This window comes from Pristis pectinata, chromosome 21 (genome assembly GCF_009764475.1).
Source record: "Pristis pectinata isolate sPriPec2 chromosome 21, sPriPec2.1.pri, whole genome shotgun sequence".
NCBI classification, from domain to species: domain Eukaryota; kingdom Metazoa; phylum Chordata; class Chondrichthyes; order Rhinopristiformes; family Pristidae; genus Pristis; species Pristis pectinata.
In genome coordinates, this window is record NC_067425.1 from 15,449,085 (window position 1) to 15,475,379 (window position 26,295).

A 26,295-nucleotide genomic window follows, 5' to 3' on the forward strand; every position below is an offset into this window, starting at 1 on the left:
TGTACAGCTCAGCCATAGGCTGTTTTATCTAGCTACAGATCAGGGAAGCCCAATGATCTGCCCCTGAACTGGGTCTTATACCATAACTTATTGATCTAGTAACACCTCTGGTGAAGAACAGCCAAGATTGAATCTTTGCCTTGTTAAAATAACAACACCAGAGAAGCTTCTCTCTGGCTCTTGGCTGAATAGCCAATGGCAGTGGAATGCTTTATCACAGTGGGAAGAAAAATATATCCGGATATCTACGCTGTTCTTTAAAGTAGATTTATATTGATGGTGCTATGAGCAATTCCCTGACACAGCATCCATCTCTCCCTCTGTGAAGATGTCAGAACAGAAGCAGGAAGGTGGTAAGATTTAATATATAAACCATCCAGCCAGATATTTGGTAGAAAGATTCTTGGCCTTGAGAAAATGTTGGGAAGCAAAGAGTAGAAGGAGATAGCAAAAAGGTGCAAACAGCAAACTGTCACATGAAATGGCCAGAGACCATGGAAGGACTGTTTGGGAGGTTTACGTGAAAGCTCAGTGATAATATTATTTTAATTACACTTCAGACTTACTCCACATTGTGACATAGAACTAGAACATACAATAAATGTAGATTATAACCTTAATGTGGGAAACAGTCTAACATTTTGAATTTGGATTATAATAAATTTCAAGGCAAAACAATTTGAAACTTCTGCAACAAATCCCTCAAAATATCCATTGATTTCTACACAATATTTTTATTTACAATTTAGCTAAAATACGTTGTTTGGGCATGGGAGTGGGAAGAGGTGGTGCTGAGTAAAGCATGCTTTAGTATTCACAGTCTCAATTCTGACTCGATGTTTAAATTAAATGAAATTATGATTCTCCCCACTCTCAAATAAATTCGAGCCTTCACCATGACCTCCTATGTTCGAGCAAGTAGGTGAATGATCTGCATTGCTTCAGCATCAGTTCTGCTTTGGTCAATAAACAAGACCCATTTTGCAACAACATTGTAATATAACTAGACTTCCCTTCATTGAAAAAAATAGTTCCAAGGGATTTTGGACACACTCCCTTAGACTACATGTTAAAATAGAAGACTCTCCTTCCATGCCAAGTAACCATGTACAGTTTTACTCTGGGTCACCATTCTCCCCACTGCTGCTGATTAAGGGATGACAGTAAAGGCTCAAGAGGTTGTTAACAAAAGTCAATAATACTCAATGTGTTCAAATGGGGCCAAGTTGTTAAAATAGTTTCTTCCATATTGCAGAATAGGGAGGTACCATTAAATGCAGCATTTTATAAACCGATGGTGTGAATTTCTGATGATGAATGAAAACGCACATTTCTTGTGACCAAAGGTGGAAATCAGTGAATGGCTTACAGCTGGGAACTGAGAAGGTGCCCTGAACATTACTAAGAACACTGGTCCAATTGTACAGATAGGAACAGAGAAGACCATGAACAGAAGATACAAGGAGAGAGTCAAGGGGAGAAATTTATGATCTGCTGAGAAAATATAAGGACAAGAAAGAAAAATAAAGATTTTTTGAGAGGGACAAAGGAAGAAACAGAAGAAATGTTGCAACTCAGTATCATATCATGGAAAAAATGATTCCCATTTTCCCGACCCCATTTAACACTTTTATTTTGGAAAGCTGGGGATGTGGTTGCACCATTTTGGATCCACACCTTCTTTACTGGCAAACTGACCTTTGCAAAAAAGTATAAACCTGACCCGACTTGGGTTCTGGTCCCTTGTGTTCTATCCCTTAGCTAAGTCTGTATCCTCATTGTTGTAGAGCCTTGTAATCCTACAGACTTCAATTGTGACATCAAGCCTAACATGCAGCTCTGTATCAAACACCTTTTGCAAGCCACATCCACAAGATCAGTTACACTGGCCTCAGTTACATCCACCCTCTGATAACTAAACAAAAAACTCAAGTCAAACACAATTAGCTCTTAAGATTCCACAGCCTTTGCGGGCTTATCTTTGCAAGTTGAACAGTTGTTGATAGCAACTGTTCAACTTACAAAGTGTACCAGAAACACCACAGCATGGTTTAAAAACAGAACTTAAGTCGTGATGAATGGAAAACTGCTGATAATACAAATAAAGACTGGTTACTGTATTACTAGGGCATGGCAGACTGATTCCAATCAGTTTGAGATTGAATATTGAACCTGTGGTACAGATTTCCAAGGAAGCTGAATGAAAACTTTTATAATTCACACCAGCAAAGATGGAAGATTGAAAAGTATAGATCTATTAATAGCACTAATTGGCATTTCTCAAGAGAAGCACAGAGAGAGGGAAGTTCTGAAATTAAGGGTTCACTAGCTGGGTGAAAGCCAGAAATTCATGGAAGAATCATCAGACACGGTGTGCATTTCATTTTTATTACTGGTGTAAAATGATGGTTTTAACACCATGTGGAGCTGACATACCAATGTTCTTGAATGATGAACTCAATGGAAAGGAAATTTCAAGTGGTTTTGCAATGTGCAACTCATCCACCAACTGCTAATTACACTCTTTGGCAAGGATAAATCAACCCTAACAGCCATGCATAGAATGGCTTCATATCCAAACATGTCCCCTTTAACTTTGGTCAATGGCCCAGGTGTTGTGTGCAACAACAATGGGAAAAATAACAGTCCTCGCCTCTGTTACTCAGCACTACTGCAGCAACTTTGAGGTTTTTGTACATATAATTTAATATGAAATTCCTGGTGTTACTCTGGGAGATCAACCGTGTCTACACTAGCTATGTAGCTTCCTCCACTGTAATCAATCCGAAATCACTTGCACTGACCTGAATTTGGGTTTGAGATTAATTTTTCCCACGGTAAACATCATGAAAATGTTATGTTTTGTTCCAGGAGAGTAATAATGGCATACCAAAGAATACACCTAATGACATACCAAACCGACATAACGGTTTGGAAAATATCTTGCACTAAAAACAATAATATTATGAATGATTGCTGTAGTTTCTTTGCATGAATTATTCAAAATATAACAGGCTAGAAATTCTTACACATGACTCCAGTTGACCAAAATTAGGTGAACCTGTAACGCAGCAATTGTGCACACATTTCTTGGTGCGCTTATCACTGAATTTTTAGGCTGGATTATCATTCTGCCTTGCACTTCCCTTTCTCCCAATGTTAAACTCCACCAAATGACGTCAATAGTGCAACTTACAAAATTTATCTGCTGCAAGATCTTCAGCCTCACTGGTCTGAAAAATGACAAGCAACTAGCTTTTCCTAACACCTGACACTGTACTATTTAAAAGAGCGAAAACTCAGACTGTATTGTTTGCCCTCAGGGAGATCAGTCACTTCCTACAACCTCAAATATAACTTTACCTGTACCTTGACAGCTTTGTCCACAGAGATCATGGTCACATTCATTCCTGGTTCCCTCACCTCAGAATTATCCCAACCTGATGCAGTCGAGGGAAAGTATACAGTTAAAGGCAGGATCCTTAACGGAATTGATGTGCTGAGGGATCTTGAGGTCCAAGTCCATACATCCCTGAAAGTAGATAGGGTGGTAAAGAAGGCATATGGCATGCTTGCCTTCATTGGTCAGGGCACTGAGTACAAGAGTCATGAACTTATGTTGCAGCTATACAAAATTTTGGTTAGGCCACACTTGGAGTATTGTGTACAATCCTTGGCACCCCATTACAGGATGTGGAAGCTTTGGAAATGTGCAGAAGAGGTTTACTGGGATGCTGCCTGGCTTAGGAGGGCATTAACAAACAGGAGAGGTTGGACAAACTTAGACTGTTTTCTTCAGAACTGAAGGGAGACCTGATAGAAATTTATAAAATTATGAGAGGCATTGATAGGGTAGACAGTCAGAACCTTTTTCTAAGGGTAGAAATGCCAAATATTAGAGGACATGCATTTAAGGTGAGAGGGGAAAAGTTTAAAGGAGATGTGTAGGGGAAGTTTGGCTTTATTTTGCAGAGATTGCTTGGTGCCTGGAACGAGCTGCCAAGGTTAGTGGTGGAAGCAGACAGAGCAGTGGTGTTTAAAAGGCATTTAGATAGGCACATGGATATGCAGGGAATAGAGGGATATGGATCACGAGCAAGAATAGATTTAGTTTAATTTGACATCGTGTTCAGCACAGACATTGTGGGCCGAAGGCCCTATTCCTGTGCTGTACAGTTCTATGTACCTGCCATTGCTGCATTAAAGAGGTCACCCAAACTCTATCCTTGAGGACAGAAGGCTTCAGCTCTTCCTGCAGCCCACAGGAGCTGGCAGAGCAGGCACACGAATTTACCTCCATTGCAGGCTGCTCCAAAATGTAGGCATTCATAGACTATGCTTATGTCCCAACAGAAATCTCCTTCACCACCTCTTACTACACTGCAGCCTTGGAAGTTCTCCATGGCCGTCAAAGAACAGGCCTTCTCTGGGCACTATTCTTCACTACACTACCCAGATCCCCCTGACCCCTTGGGAGCACTCTCACCACCACCCACTCCTCCCGTTATTGCAGCAATCATGCCTTCAATAGTAACATTCCCCTGCAGCTCAAAGAGTGTGACTTCCATTGTGACAAGAGCTGGCTGCAAAGATCACACCTGCTGGGCTACATGCCGAGAACTATTAACACTTCAGTAGAGAACATAGTGTTGAAACCCACAATGGCAGTTTCAGCACAGCACTCCACAGGGAAACATGACAACATTGTTCTGTGGACTTCACCACTGGAGTTGGCCTTCTTGTGTGACTTTCAGAACCAATGTTAAAGTGACCCTCAATGTTGTTTCAATGCCTAAACAAAAAAGGCACCGAGCCAATGAGCTTTAAAAGAGTTGAGTAAAGTTTACTTTAATTACAAATATTTTCAAATCTTTAGTTACCACTCAGTTTGATGTTAATTGAAAGTTAATTAAAAGGTTTCCCATCTGTGATTGTTTCTTGATGTGACTAGATCCTCAGCCAGCTTGATGACATCATAGCTGTAGACGCCAGGGATCCCTTAAACTAATGCCTGACAACAATAGGTACTAGAAGGTAGAAAACAACCTGACTGAGATCACAGTAAGGAAATTGTGTTTCTCCATTTAAAGGAAACGTTCATTCACCACCACTGGCAAAAATATGAAACCATTTGTGTTGGGGAATTAAACATTTTTAGTAGTGGGAAAGAATTTTACTACTTTAGCAATATGATTCTGACATTGGATATGGCTGCCTTCCTGTAGCAGATGTTAGTGAACGTCCTGTGTGAAACTTCAATGCAGCTGTGCATTACCCCATCTATTCCACTTCCCAGGCATCCACTTCCAGTACTGATGAGCAGCAAATGGCAACAGAATACGAAACAACATCAACCCTTCCTAGAATGGACATTGGGGAACAAAATAAAGCAGCCTGCAAAACAGGGATTGGCCAAATCGGCACAATCCAACTCGAGGTGGGATTCGGGGGTGTTGGTACTGAAGCAGTTGATAAATCACATGAGGCCTGGGATATTTTAATTAAAAAAAAGCCATTTACAACAAATACTGCATCAATAAAGTGAGAATCCATATGGACTTTCACCCAATTAAATACTGGCCTCAGCTGTTAACTTAATAGAAAATGTCTGCTCATCAAGAATTGACATCTGGTATGTGATTAATGGTCGGATGAAGATTTGTTGGATAGTGAATTGTTACCATTGTAAGAATAACAAGGGCCAGGCATTGACTTCGCATTGCAACAATGTGCAGTCTGCAGTCAGCACAAGTCATGTCACCATTGGCAGGTAGGGAGGGGGTGGGTGGAGATGTTGAGGCTTCTGTGGAAGATCCACAGAATTAGTCACAATTCAACCAAATACAATTGCACAGCTCGACAGAACCAATATTGGGAGAACGATGGCTTGGGGTTAGTCCAAAACTGGAAGGGGTCAAGGAAGATCAAGAGCTAGAAGAAGAATTCCTACTTCCCCCTAACTCAGTTAAAGAAATTTCTTTCAAGATAATTCATTTGCCTGAGACAGGAAACTAGCTGGCCATGCTTGGACCCGGGGTTAGAATAGAATGTGTTCACCAATGTCATTGGGAGACAAGTTAAATTAGGTGCTCTCGCCTCTGGATTGGGTGGCCTTTGTGTGCTGAAATTCAGGCTTATGGATTGTGAAGTGGTGAGGAAGGATGGTTCAAATCAGCTTCCAAGACCTTCCTCTATCTTTTTTTTAATACAGATCTGCTTCATACTAAGTGAATTATTTTGTACCTTCTGGGCTTTCAAGAATATTGTGGAACTGAAGTATTTTCTTTTTAAATCCCCTTAAAAACAGGAAGGGTACTTGACTGCCAAAATCCAAGGTGTTGTCTTCCAAATGGATTACGACAGCTGGATGGTGGGGCTATAGGGCTTAAAGGCAGCTACTGTAAACTCATTTTGGGCCAATCAGTAGGATTTTGGTTGTAGTCCTTTATCTAGGAGTTGAAAACTGGATTTCAGAGTTTAATAAATGAAATTCAAGTAAATCAGATTAACGTTAAGGCCTTCACATTTCTCTGTACTCACTAAACCAAACTGCTCCAGTCATAGAAAATCTGCACGCATAATTTTGAAAGAGAAAAACTGAACAATGCAATAGAAGGAAAACTTAATTAACTGGGGGAAATTGAACAATGCCAGTGGTGCAGCTCATTACCACAACAACCCCAAGTTCATTTTGTAGCGTCTTTGCAACACCAGCAGTTATGTCAAGGGGTCTTCCATTGGTATCAGTGCGAGGGTACCTGTTGTTGAGAGATAACACAGGTGACCATTCACTGCTGAAGGAGTGAGGGTTCTGTATGAAGAGCACTTTAATCTCCATTCAAGTCTTGTGAAAGTCATTCTTTAAATGAGAAAGCCACTTTGGATAAACACAAACCAAAAAAATATCAATAAACTATTGATAGTGAGTATTCACATTGGATTTTCGTCCAACTAAATAATAGCCTTGACTGTTAGTTTATGAAAAATGTATTTCTTAGCAAGAACTGATATTTGGATTTGATTAATGCTTTCAATTGCAGATTAGTTAGAATGCGAACTATTACTATCATTTACTGTTTGAGGAAGAGCAATTAAGTGACATAGGTCAAAAATGAATGAATTTACAATTTGTAACCAATGCAAGTTTTTTTTTTACAAGGAGTTACTTAAATTGAATCTGCAGTTCACAATAATTGATAAGGGATGTTGGCACACGATAATTTGGGACATTCCAAGCATTTTACAGAAATATTCATCAGTTATTTTTACTGACTGCACTGTTTAAAGCGTTGTTGTATAAACATAGCAAGGTAAATAACTCATAGAAACAGATTAACTATAAATAACTTGGACCAAACAGTAGCGTCTGACTGAGTAGGGATGACTGGAACCTACCCAAGACTAATGCAATCTATATTCCTCAGGGGAAACAGCCCTAACTTTAAAACAGCTCAGAAAATCCCAGTAGATCAGACTGCTAGCTAAAAACACAGGAGAAGAAGCTGCTGCTGAATGTATTTAAAGCATTATATTGAATGAATATAAATCACTAGGCTGTACCTTTCTAATGTCTCATTGTCAAGAGCAACTATGCTTTAAAGTAGCAGATTTATTTTAATAAATGATAAGTTTTTCTTTTGAAAAGAAAATATATTTTGTTTTCCTGCAAGGAGTCAATGCAGGAAAAGTATATGGTTCTGGCAATCTGAGCCTCAGACTTCGAACAGAGCTCTGGCTCCCAAATGGTTGTGGACTGTTTCAGCTTGAGATAGGAAATGCCAATTTTTCTTTATTTCCTCTATGATCTCTACTCAACCATCCTCCCTCCATAAAATTGCTCTGCTCGATACTCTATCCATTGACTGAAACATTTCAGTTCCTCTGTTGGAACTTACAAAGCACTGAGCTGACCATAATGTGGAATGTTCCAGTCAGTGATGGAGTCTTCCAAGGTCTGACAACATGCATGTGTTAAACATCACATGGTAAATGCTGAAAAGTTACCCCCAACCTGCTCCTATTTAGGATACATTTTTTCAGCTGATGCACGGAAGTCCGACAGCAGGAAGACATTGTGTAAAATTGGAATTGGATATTGAACACGTCTGCTTTTATAGAATCAAGGGCAAAATCATTGCTGATGCAGGAAATCCAAAATAGAAACCGGACACTGGAAATACTCAGCACATTGCATGCTAACTCTTTCATTTATAAAATCACTGAGCCTCTGTTTATTTTAAAATCATTTTTCTTGTTGACTTTAGCCAAGAATTTCAAAGTGAATCCCTAATCTGGGATGCTTGGGTGCTAATTTACCTGAATAGTTCAACGTTGGCTTCAGCTTCCAGTTGCTTCCAGAGCTGGTAGCATTCAGTCATCATGTGTGTATAACAAGTCTTGGAATAAGCTTTCCGAATTATTCGTGTCTGCCCATGAGAACTTCCACGAGAATGAGGCAAGGCAAACTGAAAGCATATAGAGATTTCAAAAGAATGAAGATTAGCGTTAAAAAGGTATCAGAACAAAGGAGAAAATAGACACTTCTAACTCAATTTGACAGTGATCGCAGGTTACATGTGAAATTAGTTGATGGGTTAATCTATCATTCATAGGATACAGCCTCTACACATGCTATAGAGAATTAAAAAGAAGCTGCACTTTGCCTAGTCAAGCATGAAAGTGAAGTTGACTTATTGACTTATTTTTAAAATAGGGCAGGGTAGAACAAAACTGTCTATGTTACACGGTCACTCTCCAAGGACTTTTCTGTCTGCAAATTAAATTGACAAATTCTGCATTACTAGATTTGTGGCTACCAATTAATAGGACATCCGGTCATCCCGAGGAGGATAGACAGAGTAACGAGCACCTGTTTGCTTAAAACTAAGCCAGTTAATTTTCCAACAGAATATTGTCAAACCTTAAGAAATTAATTTCAACCCCTTAAAATAGAAATGCAGATAATTTTTAAAATGGGGAGAGATTGAAAACCATTGGTATCCATGTACATGAATTAGCGAAAGTTAACATGCAGGTACAACAAACAGTAAGGAAGGCAAATAGTGCACTGGCTGTTACTGCCAGAGGATTTGAGTACAAGCGTACAGACATCTTAGTCTAATTAAACAGATACTTAGTGAGATGGCATCTGGAAAATTGCACTTAGGTCTGATCTCTCTATCCAAGGGAGGATATGCTTGCCATCAAGGAATGCACTGAAGGTTCATTGGTTTGTCAGAGGAGAGACTGAGCAGACGTGGCCTATACACTCCTGGGTTTAGAAAAATGAGAGATGATCTCTTTGAAAAATAAAATTCTTATGAGGTTGAGAGGGCAGATCTGGAGTTGATGTTTCCCGTGGCTGAGATTTCTGGAAACAGAGGTCATAGTCTCAAAATAAGGGGTCAATCATTCAGGACAAAGAAGAAATTTCTTCACAGATTGGACAAAGTATCTTTGGAATTCTCTACTTAAAGAGGGCTGGGGAGACTCAGCCAGCAAGTCGATACAAGACAAAGGAAGACTAATAGGTTTAGATATTACGGGTATCAAAGGATAAGAGGTTAGTGCAAGAAAGTGACACTGAAGTAAAAGATCGGCCATGATCTGACTGAATGGAGCAGGCATGAGGAGCCAAATGGCCTCCTCCTGCTTCTGTTTCCTATGTCCTTGTACACAGTAAAACCAATAATCCGCTATCCGGAAATAGCGATGGTACAGCATGTGATCACCGAGTAGTGCTTGCTGTCCAGTCGTCGGGGCCCTGGTTCCCACACTCCCTTTACACTCAGCGGGTTCTGAAAGATGTAGCTGAAGAGATTGTGGGAGGCATTAGGAGTGATCTTTCAAGAATCACTGGGGTCAGAGAGGGTCCCAGAGGACTGGAAAACTGCAAATATAACACCCCTGTTTAAGAAGGGAGGGAGGCAAAAGACAGGAGATTATAAGCCGATTAGCCTGACCTCAGAGACTGGTGAGATTTCAGAGTCCATTATTAAGAATGAAATTTAGGTGTACTTGGAAGTACAGGATATAATAGGGCGAAGTCAGCATGGTTTCGTTAAGGGGAGATCTTGCCTGACAAATCTGTGGGAGCTCTTTCAAGAGGTAACAAGCTGGTTAGACAAAAGGAGAGTCAGTGGACATCATTTACTTGGATTTTCAGAAGGCCTTTGACAAGCTGCTGCACATGAAACTGCTGAACAAGAGCCCATAGTGTTAGAGGCAAGGTACTAGCATGGATAGAAGACTGGCTGACAGGCAGAAGTCAGAGAGTGGGGATAAAGGGATGGCTGCTGGTGACTAGTGGAGTTCCACAGGGGTCAGTGTTGGGGCCGTAACATTTCACTTTATACATTAATGATCTGGATAAAGGAACTGATGGCATTTTGACCAATTTTGCAGATAAAACCAAGATAGGTGGAAGGACAGGTAGTGTTGCAGAGGCAGGGAGTCTGCAGAAGGACCTGGACAGGTTGGGAGAATGGGCAAAGAAGTGGCAGATAGAATACAGTGTAGGGAAGTGTGGGATTATGCACTTTGGCAGGAAGAATAAATGAGGAGAAAATTCAGAAATCAGAGGTGCAAAGGGGTTCAGTAGTCCTAGTTCAGTAATCCCTCAAGGTTAACTTGCAGATTGAGTAGGTAGTAAGGAAGGCAAATGCAATATTAGCATTTATTTTGAGAGAACTAGAAGATAAAAGCAAGGATGTACTGCTGAGGCTTTACAAGTCATTTGTCAGACTGCATTGGGAATATTGTGAGCAGTTTTGGGCCCTGTATCTAAGGAAAGACGTGCTGGCCCTGGAGGTGTTCCAGAGGAGGTTCACAACAACAATCCCAGGAATGAAAGGCTTATGGGCCTATACTTGATGGAGTTCAAAAGGGATGAGGGAGGATCTCATTGAGACCTATCAAATAATGAAAGGCCTGAATGGAGCGGATGTGGAGAGGATGTTTCCATTAGCAGGAGAGTCCAGGATCCGAGGGCACAGCCTCAGAATAAAGGGATGTCCCTTTGGAACTGAGAAGAGGAGGAATTTCTTCAGCCAGAGGGTGGTGAATCTGTAGAATTTGTTGCCACATAGGGCCATGGAGACCAAGTCATTGGGTGTATTTAAAGCAGAGATTGATGGGTTCTTGATTGGTAAAGGGGATAAGGGGAGAAGGTGGGAGAATGGGATTAAAAAAAGCAAAAAAAAGCCATGCTTGGAACTCGATGGGCCAAATGGCCTAATTCTGCTCCTATATCTTGTTGGCCATGCTCCCTTGAAACCTACTGGGTTCACTGGAAAAGTTACTAATTTACTGCAAAGCATCTTTTAAAAAGTGAATTAAAAGTGCGTTGGAGTTTTAATAAAAATAACGTCCAACAGACTGGAAAATCTGTTAGTCCAGCACTAAAGTCCTGAGCGTGGTGGATTAACAGAGTTTTACTGTACTATCTGCTGCTTGTCATCTTGCAAGAGCTGACAATTTTTAATAAGTGAAATACGAATTCTCACACCGTGTGCATTTTGATTATGGACCCTTTAAGTTTTGCCAGTTTTCTTCAAGCATCATCTCCAGCCAGTACATATCAGAACCAGTAAATATGTGGCATGACAAGGATGTAACATTTTCCCACTTCCCTTAAGTAGGTTAAAGATGTGTGTTAATTTAGAGAATATTTTCTCTTTTGCATCCATCTATGAACTCAACATGACAAAGTAGTCATAAATTTACAGACTGCTGTGCCCTCTCAGTCTCTTCAAAAGCAAAGGATCTGTTTGTAGTTTGCACGTGGACATTTCCATGTGACTGGATCAAAATGTTCCAGAGGCACAATTTGATTTTAGGTTAGATCCTCCTGATTTTTATGCAACCGAGATTAAACATTGATGACAGATTGTGACCTTTGACAAGAACCTTCTGAAGGATATAATGGCTTATGAGAATTCACTGACATGAAACCAAGAATTTTTTGTTAAATGAAGCTGATCTGTGTACATGAAAAATAATATCCTTCTAAGTCTTAGTTCTAAACAAAAGTAGGCTGATTTAACCAATGTTCTTTGGTGATTAAACATCCTAACATTAAAAAACCTGATAAAGACTAAATTTGGTTTTGGAGCAGCGTTTAGGATTATAGTAGCAATTTAGAATAAAACCTAATGAGTAACAAGTTTGTATCAGCATGCAATGTCATTGCAGGTGCTCTTGTTTGTTGTGAAATTGGAAAATGAATTACTATTTTTAGTGCAATAATATTAATTGTGCAGGAGAGTCATCATATTACTTTAAAAGTAGATTCAAATGTGTAAATATTTTCATCAGGGACAACATAGAAAGACATTTTGTTTTACATTGTTGAGGTAATCAGTTGCATTAAATTCACAGTGAGAGTTTAACCGTGGACTGAGAAGCCATGAATTGGTGCTGCTGATTTTGCAAGTGATGGGTCCAAGTTTTAGCCATGCTGTTATGAGGAATCTGCTGAGGTAGATAATGAGTCACCTTCAGGCATATCTGTCCCACTTTACTAACTGGTGACGGCCTGACATTGGCAGATGCCAGTAAACAGGCAAACTGCCTGCTCGCTCTGGTCTTCATAGGAAAATGTTGTGTGTGCAAGCTAAGAAAAAACTGACAGACAGTTCAGTCAAACAAGTTTAAAAGATTAAAAGGTGTTGTGTTAATTCTTAAAGTGCTTTTACTGGCAAATCCCCTTGATCCTATGGATGTTTCAGCACATTTTATGATAGAACTTAGTAAAAGGTTAATTAAAGCACTTGGCTGAATTATGTACCCTAATTGATTCTGAAACTACTATTCAAATGTAAGAAGTTGCAATATTCATAATTTGCCAAACTTTTCCTTTTTCTCCTGTGCTCAATAATCAAAATGGTTGCTGAAAATGGTGTCCCTTTGTCTAGAGGACAAGCAGCAAGAGGGTAAATGTTATGGCCATGCAAAAAAAAGCATATACAAAGCAAACGTTCTTAAAGCCTGACAACATCTTAACCCAGGGAAGTGAGGATGGCATTGACTAGCACTGGAAATGTTTGGATCATGCCCTTATTTGGAGAAGTGAAGATACCAGTGCAGGCGGGGCTGAAAAACAGAATCCTGGCCAATTATGCCTTGGGGAGCCCGGGTTAAAGGAGGTCATTAGGATGTCACCTAGTTCCTGACTGAAGCAATGGTCCTAACGTTGGCCACTTGGAAATCCAATCAGATGGACAATCCTTTTTGCCTCCTTACTAACACACTCACTGCAGAATAGTAAAGTGACAAAACGTTGGCCACTTGGAAATCCAATCAGATGGACAATCCTTTTTGCCTCCTTACTAACACACTCACTGCAGAATAGTAAAGTGACAAAAAGCATCCTGATACTCATATGCACTGCTTCACTCCATCTTGGTGGCAGCATTCCATATGATATTTATTGACACTGTAAGCAAGGAAGAAATGTTGGCCAGCACTTCCAGTGATTCAGCAAGGGCGTCTTCTCTTATTCTCCCAAAGGTTTACAGGCTACCTTGTCTTTTTCCATCAAGGCAATGTAGATATTTACTTCATTTGGACACCAAATGAATAGCCTCATGCTTCCTATGCTAAGTTCTATCCGTGCTTGTTTACCTAGCCCATGTCCTTTCAGAACTTTGATCCAACTTATTGTGCATCCTAATTTAGTGCCATTTGTAGATCTGGATATTTAGCTCTATTCTTTCACCCTTGTCATTGACATACAAGGAAAAAAAATGAAGGAATAGGGCTAAATATCCAGACCTACAAATGGCATGAAATTAGGATGCACAATAAATTGGATCAAAATTCTGAAAGGACATAGTTTAGGTAAACCAACACAGATAGAACTTAGCACAGAACCCCAGAACAGATTGTATGGAAGTAGCACTGATATCCTTTATCCACATTCTACCTCCTGGCTCCCAAACAATTACCACATGGATATCACATTGATCCATATGTTTTGGGAAATGCAGCTGTGCATGCAGCCATAGTGGACAGCCATGCTATGCTGCTATTGTTGTTTCACGTTAAAGATAATGAAGGTAGTGCCTATGCTGATGATGCTTTAACAAACATGCAATAACTGACACCACAGTTGATTCCCAAGCTGGAAGGTACATTTAGGCTAAAGGTGACCTTGAATACCACCGGCACTGATATCCCAGTGATGCAGGCTTTCTGGCACTAACTCCAGCTGGCCTGTTTAGCTGCCTAAAACGGTAGTTTGCAAAAAAAAACCAGCTTCATTTGAACCTTGTGCTGCACTTACTTAAATTAAGCAAAGTATTGTTCTCCATCCACTGAGAGTGGCACTACCTTGGACATTGCTTTTGGCCCATTGAATGGGATTAGAGGATTAAATGAGCTGTGAATATGGGCCAAGGCTTTACAATCACTTACTCTCTGATGATACAGTACAATTATTATTCAGTTTTGCCAAAGGTTTTTTGTCATTGTTTTTAGTGAATTTCTTCGAATCAATTGTTATTTGAGAGCTTTATAAACCAATGTACAAAGAGTCAATGCTGGCTTAATGATTGCCTTTAAATTTGCCTGTCTCTGAAACACTGAATTCTTGGCAGAGTAGAAACACTCAGAGAGCACGAGAAAGGAACCTGAACAAAGAAGTTTACAAGGGAGGAACGTGGCTTCTAAATAGAAGCCAAACATTACTGTGGCTTTCAGTAAGTTAGCTTTGAATTATTGATCAGACTTACTCCAATAAGATAGAAAAGGTACAAGATGGAGCAAGGCAATGTTGGGGAGGTCAGTCATCAGACTCCAGTGGCTTGAGGCAAATGGAATTGCAGGGTCTGGGTCAATATGGACTCAGAATGAGTTGTGCTCAGTGTTCTGAAGTAAAAAGTAAAATTCTGCGGATGGTGAAAAATCTGAAGTTAAAACAGAAAATGCTACAAACATGTATCAGATTACACAGTACCTATTAAGATGGGAGGTGGTACAGAGGTTTAAAGTCAATGCCTTCTGACTCCACACATGCTGTCTGAACCACCACATTTCCTGCTCTTATTTCAGAGGTTGTTATGATTCTGCCCCGTTCACCGATGAGGAGGCGTTTAAGAGTGAGATAGGTCAGCTGGTTGAGGGGTGTCACAACAACAACCTTGCACTCAACGTCAGCAAGACCAAGGAACTGATTGTGGACTTATAGAAGGTAAAGTCGGGAGAACATGCACCATCCTCATTGAGGGGTCAGCGGTGGAAAGGGTGAGCAGCTTCAAGTTCCTGGGCATCAACATCTCATGGGATCTATCTTGGGCCCAACACATTGATGCAATCGCGAAGAAGGCTCATCAGCAGCTCTACTTCATTAGGAGTTTGAGGAGATTTGGTATGTCACCAAAGACTCTTGCAAATTTCTACAGATATACAATGGAGAGCATTCTGACTCGTTACATCACCGCCTGGTATGGAGGCTCCAATGTGCAGGATCGAAAGAGGCTGCAGAAGATTGTGGACTCAGCCAGCTCCATCACGCGCACAACCCACCCCGTCACTGAGGACATCTTTAAGAGGCGATGCCTCAAGAAGGCGGCATCCATCATCAAGGACCCTCACCATCTGGGACATGCACTCTTCATGTTACTACCATCGAGGAGGTGGTACAGGAACCTAAAGACCCACACTCAACGTTTCAGGAATGGCTTCTTCCCCTCCACCATCAGATTTCTGAACAATCCATGAACACTACCTCATTATTCCTCTTTTGCATTATTTATTTTTGTAATTTATAGTAATTTTCCTCTTGCATAGTACTGCTGCCGCAAAACAACAAATTTCACGAGGTATGTCAGTGATAATAAACCTGATTCTGTCATCTGTTCCAGACCTGTGGCCCTGCCTTCTCTCTCATGATTAGTTGTATTTCTGGTTGTATCATACCCTGGGGGTTGAAGAACCTTCAAAAGTTGGGCGTGGATCTGAATGAACACAATCATGGACACACTCCTAAATATCTCAAAGGAGGTTAATACCTTCAAAGCCAAGGATGATATTTAAAAAAATGAGAAATTTTGACATGTATTGGTTACACACATAGCTCTTTCAAAAGAACGTAGAACAATACAGCACAGGACAGGCACTTCAGCCCACGGTGTTGTGCCGACATTTTATCCTGCTCTAAGACCTATCTAACTCTTTCCTCCCACATAGCCTTCCATTTTTCTATCATTCATGTGCCTATCTAAGAGTCTCTTAAATGTCCCTAATGTATCTGCCTCCAACACCTCTGCCAGCAGTGCATTCCATGCACCCACCACTCTCTGTGTAAAAAACATACCTCCGACATCCCCTATACTTCCTCAAATCCCCTTAAAATTATGTCCCCTCATGTTAGCCATTGTCGCCCTGGGGAAAAGTCTCTGACCGTCCACTCGATCTATGCCTCTTATCATCTTGTACACCTCTATCAAGTCACCTCTCATCCTCCTTCTCCCCAAAGAGAAAAGCCCTAGCTCACTCAATCTATCCTCATAAGACATGCTCTCTAATCCAGGCAGCATCCTGGTAAATCTCCTCTGCACCCTCTCTAAAGCTTCCATTTCCACATCCTTCCTATAATGAGGCGATGTGATCTAACCAGAGTTTTATAGAGCTTGTGGCTCTTGAACTCAATAAGGCCAACACACCATACACCTTCTTAACAACCCTATCAACTTGCATGGCAACATTGAGGGATCTACAGACGTGGACCCCATGATCCCTCTGTTCCTCCAACTGTTAAGAGTGCTGCCATTAATCTGGCATTCTGCCTTCAAATTCGATCTTCCAAAGTGTATCACTTCACACTTTTCTGGGTTGAACTCCATCTGCCACTTCTTAGCCCAGCTCTGCATCCTATCAATGTCCTATTGCAACCTACAGCAACCTTCTACACTATCCACACCACCACCAACCTTCGTGTCATCTGCAAACTTACTAACCCACCCTTCCACATCCTTATCCAAGTCATTCATAAAAATCACAAAGAGCAGGGGTCCCAGAACAGATCCCTGCAGAACACCACCTCCAGGCAGAATACTCTCCATCTACAACCATCCTCTGTCTTCTATGGGTGAGCCAATTCTGAATCCACACAGCCAAGTTTCCCTCGATCCCATGCTTCCTGACTTTCTGGAAGAGCCTTCCATGAGGAACTTTATCGAACACCTTACTAAAATCCATGTACACCACATCCACTGCTCTACCTTCATCAATGTGCTTTGTCACATCCTCAAAGAATTCAATCAGGCTCGTGAGGCACGACCTGCCCCTCACAAAGCCATGCTGACTGTCCCTAATCAGCCTATGCTTCTCCAAATGCTCATAAATCCTGTCTCTAAGAATCTTCTCCAGTAATTTGCCCACCACTGAAGTAAGACTCACTGGTCTGTAACTCCCAGGGTTATCCCTACTCCCCATCTTGAACAAAGGAACAACATTTGCCACCCTCCAATCATCTGGCACTACTCCTGTGGCCAGAGAGGATGCAAGGATCATCACCACCAAAAATGTAGCAATCTCTTCCCTTGCTTCCCGTAATAACCTTGGATATATCCCATCTGGCCTCAGTGACTTATCGATCCTAATGTTTTTCAAAAGTTCCAACACATTCTCTTTCTCTACGTTGATATGCTCCAGCATATCAGCCTGTCGTACGCCATCCTCACAAATGTCAAGGTTTCTCTCACTGGTGAAATCTGAAGCAAAATACTCATTAAGGACCTCCCCGACCTCTTCCGACTCCAGGCACAAGTTTTCTCTTTTATCCCTGATCGGATCTGCCCTAACTCTAGTCAGCCTCCTATTCTTCACATACAAGTAGAAGGCCTTGGGGTTTTTCTTAATCCTACTCACCAAGGCCTTCTCATGCCCCCTTCTAGCTCTTCTAAGTCTATTCTTAAGCTCCCTCCTAGCTACCTTGTAACCCTCCAGAGCCCTGTCTGATCTTTGCTTTCTAAACCTTAGGTAAGCTTCTTTCATCCTCTTGACAAGATATTCTACGTCTCTTGTCAACCACGGCTACCATCCTTACCCTGCCTCAATGGGACAAACCTATCCAGGACACCATGCAAGCACTCCCTAAACAACCTCCACATTTCCATGTGCACTTCCCCAAGAACTGGAAAGTTTGAGAGCCCATTATCCAAGAGATTTCACAGCGGCCAAAAGTTTTGCAGTAGAAAGAGGTACATGGTCACAATTCAAAGTTAACAATATACAGAAGTGCAAACAGAATCCCCAGAATAGGAACATATTCTTACACTCCTGTGTGATGTATCTTGAATTTAACCCATTATGTCATCATACACCAGTGTCCCATATCTTAACATGTAAGCATTTAACACGCTCCCCACTCCCCAAAACATTACAACTCCAGTTTACTAGAATTCCAACAGTATGGCACAATTTATCCAAACAGTTTAGACACTGGATCATCTGCATGCAAATACAATGTTGCTAAGTAAGATTCCAACAGTGCAGACGTGTAACCCAACAACTACTAAAACTAACCAAGTTTTACTTCTGGCAATGAAAGGCAAAAGGCCAATACAAGGTTACTTTTATTTTGGTAAAAACTGCTTGAGAAGTGTATGCATTTGAAGTTAGGAATGAAGATTAACATTGCCATCTCCGTGTTTAGGCCCCCGACGGTGGATTATCCCAATACAGACGCATTTCCACTTTGACACTCTAAACTGTTGAGTGAACTAATATGGATGGAATGTCACACCTCTGCAAACAACTTGAATCCACATACCTGATCTATTAACAGCGTCTTGCTATTTTTAGAGAGATGATAGGCGGTATAAGATCCTTGAATTCCTGCTCCAATAACTATCGCGTCAAAGTCACTCACCACCACCATTTTACAGTTTAGCGAAAGTTGTTGAAAGCCGTTCTGAATCACGTGCCTTCCAAAGGTCACCTTGTTAGAAAGGTAATCGTTGATTAAAGTTTAGGCAACAATGTTTTTTTTTCTGCAGCTCGGTCAACTAAGAGTGTTCATGCACTATTGAAATAGCCTGCTGCAGAAAACTTTTATGTTGCAAGTTTTCAGGGGGATTTACAGTGGGGCGAAGCTCTGGGATCATAGGCAAGTCTTTGCCAGGAACTGAACCACTGGCTCGATCCTCGGGAGGGAAAATGAGAACATCATGGGCACCTACCTTGGGGCTCCTCGCTGTTCTTCACGCTCTCCCCCAGACTCTTACAAGAAGTTTCTGTGTAGCAGCGATAGAAAGTTTAGAAGTAACCCTTCAGTGTTTTGGAGACTGCAAATACTGGGGATGTCAGCTCAGGAAAGGGCAGTTTAGTATCAAGCGTTGGACCCATTTTCTACATACCATATTTGTGGTTATATTCCAACACCTTTGGCGTTCATTTAGTTTGAAAGCCCTTAACTAAATCTCAAAGCATTTGCCAATCTGGGGACTTTTTAAAAAGTAATTATCTTTACAATCCAATTTCTATAGAGTAGTTTCAGCTTTAATAAAGGGGAGCTCTCACCGGAGACCTGGCTCCGTCATATCGGTATTGTTAGTTTAAAAATGTTTACAGTCTGCTGCTGGCAGAGGAACATCTTGAACAAACTGAAGGGAAAATTCTGGCTTGGAATCCCCTGCATTCCTAACCTCTGGCCAGGGGTTCAGAGGCTCCTGCAGTTTTCCTCTCTGGAATATACTGCAAACCTTGGATGTTACTTATTTTTTAACTCAAAATATTAAGTCCAAACAAATTCCATTGTTCGGTTTATTGTACTTGCCAAGTTGGCCTTTCACTCCGTCGGCATGTTCCCCCCTCTGCTTCAGACCTACTGACAGTGAGCTTCAGAGCGATTCTGAATGTACACCAGAAGGAATTTGCTGAGGATCGCTGGAGAAATGGACACAACAGTAACCTGCTGACTGAATGAGGAGTGTGTAGATTTAAATTTGTTGGTAAGGTTTAATGAGCGAATGGTCGCTTGGGTCGGCCTTGTGAAGTCAATTTACAAGCATTTGATAATAAAAGAACCAAAATAATTGACTGATTTGGAAAGAATATTCTTCAGTAACAGATCCAACTGATTTCTGTATTTTGTTTAGTCTCACATTCAATGAGTGTGGTGACTTGATTAAGATCTCGGACAAAACCAAGAATCTAACATCTGACAATACTGGAAAAACTTAGGAAAATAGTAGGAGCAAGTCACCTGGCACCTCAAGCCTGCCCCAGGTCTCCTCATCAGTGCTAGTTCCACATGGTCCTCAATTCCCTCAGCTTCCAAAATATTACCTCCCTTTTCTTCAAGTAAAGTGGTTAGAACTTTAAGTATCCACAGTGATGAATAAGATACAGGTGAATGGGACTGCTTTGCTGGGAACCACTGGACTGCGTGGGCTTCCTCTGTTGTAGTAAGTAATTGTTCCACAACTTAAGAAAGAATTGGCCCGTCCAGGTTTCTATTTATTTTTGTGCCCAACTATAGGATTACATTTTGCTTGTATCCAGAATGCTAACAAATATGGCAAAAGAGTTAAGTGGCTCGTATCATTGCTAGCTTCCAATTCACTTTCGCTAATTTGTTCAGATCAGGAAACTAATTATTTTAAGTGATATTGCAGGCTTGGAGAATGATCCATTATGAAAGAACTGGTTGCTTTATCCAGTTCAAAGGTAGTGATTGATTTTTTAATCCATAATCATGCCAGAATAAGATATTTTATTGCTGTGTTTTCACATTTTTTCTAATTCTGTTGGTACAGGTTTCTCCTCTTGTGGATTCCTCATTCTTTTGTACAGTCATTCTTGATCAATCTATATTCCAAACACCTTTTGATGCACGTAATTGATTTACTGTACATATGTCATCTTCCCAATTCCCTTCAATCCTTCCATAACTTGAATCTGTTTTTTGGAATTTTAGCACTAGCCCATCAGTTGCAGTAGCTCATTCAATCAGGTATCTGCTCCCCACCTCTTTCCCATATCTCTGCAACTTTTCCTCCTTCAAGTATTTATCCAATTCCATTTAAAAACCTATTTTTGAACATGTATCCACCACCCTTTCAGCCCGTGCATTTCAAATCTGAACCAATCATTATTTTAAAAAACATCCTTTTACTCCTGCCATTTCTATAGATGGACATTCATCACTGATGTTTTGGAAGACTTACACCTTTAACCCAGAGGAAGGCAAGGTAATGTTTGACCTGTCAGTTTGTAAACTTGTGGTGGAATAAACTTGCCACTGTAGAATAGATTGGTTATCTGATGCTGCTAATCTGTCAATTAACCTAGGAGGCAATTTCTAAATTACTCTGACCAATTTGCATAGGTCATATGTAAATTACGCAGGTGGTAATCGTTAATGTGGATTCTTGCAATGCAACTGAACTACCTTTGTAATCCTTAATGTTTGTCAATGAATTATTGGTATTCATTATGTTTAGGGTGCTACCAATGATTCAGAAATGAACAAAATAATTCAGGAGCTTCTGTCTTTTGTAAATTTCACATGCAGGTCTTAATGGGAGCTCAGTGATTGCAAATGGTAATATTATTCCAATCTCTCTGCCTGAGCAAAATTTGGTTAATTCAATTCTTGGCAACAAAATGAGGGGTAAAACCCAAGAAGTTCCTTGATGGTGTGTACAGTGAAAATGTTAAAGATCCAGTTCTGGTGAATATTAAATTGTTTGTAATTAGATCTACAGGACCATTGCTTCTTCTGGAGATTTTATGGCAGGTCAGTGAAGAAGGAGTAGATTGGGGTTGGGAATGTATTGAATTTGCGTCATGGCAGTACTAAACTGGATTCAGTGGTTGATCCTTCTTCCTTCTATCACAGAGCCAGAAAATTATACAGCATGGAAACAGGCCATTTGGTCCACATTTCTGTCTATTTTTAATTCACCATTAGTTGGCATATTGTAAAAAGACTGTGGCCTAGCCCATTCGAATTTCATCCTCAAAACCAGCCTAATGTTCAAAGATCTAGCTGTACTAGATTTTTTTAAACTTTTCATGATCTTAAGAGCTATTGTTCCCTTAAAGTACAGTAAAAGCAAAAAACTTACAATTGTTGAGATGACATACAAGAACTAAATGTCAGTTTTCTAGTTATACTGAAGATGATGACACCCAGATGTAGCACTCAGGTACATTAGAAGATTCTTTTGTCTGGAACACTTGTGAGGATTAAATGAAGGAAATGAAAGTGAAATGGGTGCAAAAGGGCATTCATTGTGGATTAAAAATAAACATGAAGCTGAGGTGAAGTGGCATATTTTGTGAAGATAGTAATATATGCAAAGTCTAGTGAAACTGGGACTTAATCAAAAATCTTACACTAATCTGTGTTAAGGTGAGAGTTATTGATGTCAGGTTTCTGTTTCTTTTTCAGTTATTTGTACTCCTAGCAAATGCAATTTTTCACGTTTTTGTTTATGCAGTCTGGAGTTCACCTTTAGCTTTAGTTTTCAGACTGCTGAATGGATGCTGATAAAAGCCATAGTTAATGCTGAAAGCTAAATTCATTAGAAGGTATTGGAAAGATCCGTGATTACATTTGCCCTGAATACATTGATACTCAATCCAAAGGTGATTTGCCCATAAATTTCTTGTACGATATCCTTAACCTCTCAGTAGAAGCACTTACAATATTTCTTTTTATTTTATCAATCAGAAACATAATTTAGGCCTTTTATTAGTAGGAATTTGAACTCCGAAAGCAAAGAAAAATTAAGTTAGAAGCTTTTACCATTGGCTTCTATTTACAACTACAATGAGCAGTTGTAATCAGTTATCACACATAGCAACTTCCCAGAACTTGTCTTTGACTGGAATATTTTCAGCAACACATGTTCATAGCGTTGAACCTTATCCATTTATACAATTCAATTATTGACTGCTATCACCAGTGACAGGCTTTCCTACTAATGAAGTGAAGATCTAATGAATAAAAAACACCAAATACTAGTCCACTGTTAGTTAAATGATTGCACTCAGTGCTTAATTTAACAAGAATGACTTGTATTTTTGTATAATTTACTCTCTTTAACTTGAGTTTGCCCTTCTGCTAGAAATAACAGCAATCCATGCAACAATGTTTATCTTCTATCTCTGGACCAGATTTTATCATATCTAGGCCAAAGTTACAGATTTTGCTAAGCATAACGAGAAAGCAAACTCTGTGCTAACAAATTTGTTTCTATCTTACACAGTGATTATTTTTACCCTCCAAATATAGGGAATTAACATAACTTGGATGCTTAAGAGAAGCTAATTTAGCTTCATGTAGAAGTCACAGGTGAAGGCTTTATTCTTTCTCTTGTACACACGCAATTGTGTCAACCGGAGCTCAATGCACAAGTAACACTGCCTCCCTCTAGGCAGAACCATAACAGTTCCTTATTGATAGACCTGACATTGAAAGGCACATCAAGGCATGATGTTGCTGCCTTTCTGTGTTAGCTTCCTCATAAACATGACAAGTTTAGTCAGGGCTAATGTATTCAGGTGTAAGTTAACTTTTAAGGGTGTGAGAGTCATATTATTCCCAAACAACCCTTGACTGCTAAGTAGAGGGTCAGCTTCCTACAGGATTTATTTTTAACTCTTTCTTTTCCATATCTCTTAATCCCCTCTTTATTACTGACTCTCAATTTTGTTTTCTGCATGTGGTTTAAATCTTATTTGTACCTCTGGGTTTGTGTATCTGGATTTAGATTCAGTTTGAGGGGGCAGAAGGTTGGGAATTTAATGGGTTGGGTTAGATTGGCAAAATGGAAAGCATTCTAGAAGGCTCAGACCAAGCTCATTCCCAACCCAGCAACCTTTGGATTTAATAGAGCTGAGGTGGGAGATGGCAGCAACTGTCCCATTCACATGAGAGAGGGTTGTCATTTGGAATTGGAATTGGTTTATTACTTTCACATGTACCAAGGTAAAGTGAAAAACTGTATTGCACACCGTTCATACAGATCAATTCATTACTCTGTGCATTGAGGTAGTACAGGGTAAAACAATAACAGAATGCGGAATAAAGTGTAACATCTACAGAAAAAGTGCAGTTCAGGTAGACAATAAGGTGCGAGGTTGTGTGCCTAAGATCTGCCAGCTTTAACCCAGGCTAAGTAAGCATAGTGAAAAGGGAAGGTACCTTTAAAGTGCCATTTATAGGTCAAAAGAGGAACAGGCTTTTTTCATCCATTGCAACTTACCTGATCCTGCACCAGCCAACCAAATCTATGATCCAAAGACCCCTTTTCTGCAATCAAAGTCAAAGTGGAGTTTATTGTCATATGCACAAGAACATGCATGCACAGGTGCAAATGAGAAACTTCATCATCACAGGCACATAGCATCAGATAAGCAGGATTCAGACTCTGCCCAGGGAATTGTAGATGGAATCTCCTTGTGTCCTTGGGGATTGGCGGATCAGAAGCACACCCTGGGATCAGAGATTGTTGGCCTCACTCCCAACCCCTCATTCCTGGAATTGGATGTTGTGCCCCTCATCCCTTGCCCCCGGGATTGGAGAGTAGACCTCGCCACTTTCCAACACTGGGAGTCACCCCACCCCAAGACCCAGACCTCCCTCACTAAAGGAGATCTAACCCCGCTCCATATTTACTCCCAGCCTACTCTTATGGAGTGTTCACTGCCTGATCTGTGAATTGCTGCCTTTTTTGTGACAAAAATGTGGGCAAAATACAGATGGACACTGCAGCATTAAGACCACAATTCTTTTCTTTTCCCCTGAGCCCTGCCCCTTAGAATTCTAAACCCTTTCATGCAAATCATGGTGTCTCCTTGCCTCAGTGAGGATTGATTGGGGCCATGATGTTTTGTTTTAATCCTGTTTACAAACCCAGCAGATCCTATGTAGAGGGTATGGGGAGCGACAAGATGCCACTTAACAGTAAATCTCTACTTGGGCACCTCTGGCTGCTGTTGAATTAACAGAAAGGTCATTGACCTGACACATTAACTCTGTTTCTCGCTCCACAGATGCTGTCTGACTTCCTGATGATTTCTAGCATCTTCTGTTTTTATTTTAGAGTTCCAGTATCTGCAGTACTTTTATTAAAGGCTTCAGTTGTGTTCCTTATACGCTGTGTGGAAATTGGGACTAGCTAGGTGGACAACATGGTCAGAATGGACTCGTTGGGCCGTAGGGCCTGTATCTGTACTTCATTGCTCTATGACTCTATAACTCAATGCATAGTTAGTGTTGATCCTAAGCACTTAACAAATGCTGTAATGTCTCAGCTATGCGCTATTTGTCAATTGTGGTGAGATCTGATTACAGTTGTTTAGATTGCCCAACCATTCCGATACTCACCCCTATTATTTATTGTGTGCTGGAAACATATAGGTCATTTCCCCAGCACCTCCATTTAGCTTGTTAATAGAACTGTTGAAAAGCAAAGCCCCTAAAACTATTCCTTATGGAATCATGAGCTTTCAAGCATATCTTAATATGAACTCTTTGGTCTACAGGCTGGCAATTCTTGATCTGCTTGGAGCTTTCCAAAAAGTGTCTACTAATCTACTATGAGGTTCTTTATGACATAATTTCTGAAAATACCAATAACTAATGATCTGTCAAAATGACTCACAGAGCATACAACCTGTCTCTTTATGATGCTCCAGATGGGCAAATGGGTGAGAACCTGGCAAATAGAGTTTCAAGTGGGGAAGAATGAGGTCAAGCTCTTCAGTAACAAGAATCAAAGGATGGATTATTATCTAAATGGAAAGAGACTGCAAATGAGGGACATTCAGAGAGATCTAGGTGTTCTAGTGCATGAGTAACAAAATGTTAGTTGGCAGGTCCAATGAGCAGTTAAGAAGGCAAACAGCATTTGGGGCTTTATTGTAAAGGGATTGGAGTTTAAGAATAGGGAGGTTTCTTTACAGTCTGTTGTGAAGGCCTCACCTGGAATACTGCACACAGTCTAGGTCCCCTTGCCTAAAAAAGGATAAAGTAGCCTCAGAAACCATCCAAAGTAGATTCACCAGGCTAATTCCTGGGATGAGAGGGTTATCCTATTATCTTGAATTTATTCAAACGTACACAATCCTAAGGGGGCTTGACTGTGTAGATGTTGAAATGTTTTCACTAGTGGGAGAGTCACAAACAAGGGAACATAGCTACAAAATAATTTCTTCTCAGCGGGTAGTGAATCTCAGGGATTCTCTGCCCCTTTGGGTGGCAGAGGCCAGATCATTAGATAAACTTAAGATGGAGATTAAGATTGATAAACATTTGAAAGATCGAGGAATTGAGGG

The 26,295-nt window shown here is 40.5% G+C and overlaps 1 protein-coding gene across 2 annotated transcripts in view; it reads right to left on the bottom strand.

Moving 5' to 3' along the window:
• Positions 1–18,889, bottom strand: part of pipox (pipecolic acid oxidase) — a 56,818-nt gene extending 37,929 nt beyond the window's left edge. For both annotated transcript variants that reach the window (XM_052035560.1, XM_052035559.1), the window contains exons 1-2: positions 18,776–18,889; positions 8,317–8,465 (exon numbers count right to left, since the gene is read on the bottom strand). In XM_052035560.1, coding sequence (XP_051891520.1) covers positions 8,317–8,465; positions 18,776–18,883 — 257 coding nt within the window. In that variant the 5' untranslated portion in view covers positions 18,884–18,889. The remainder of the gene's footprint in view (positions 1–8,316; positions 8,466–18,775) is intronic.
• Between the last annotated feature and the right edge of the window lie 7,406 nt (positions 18,890–26,295).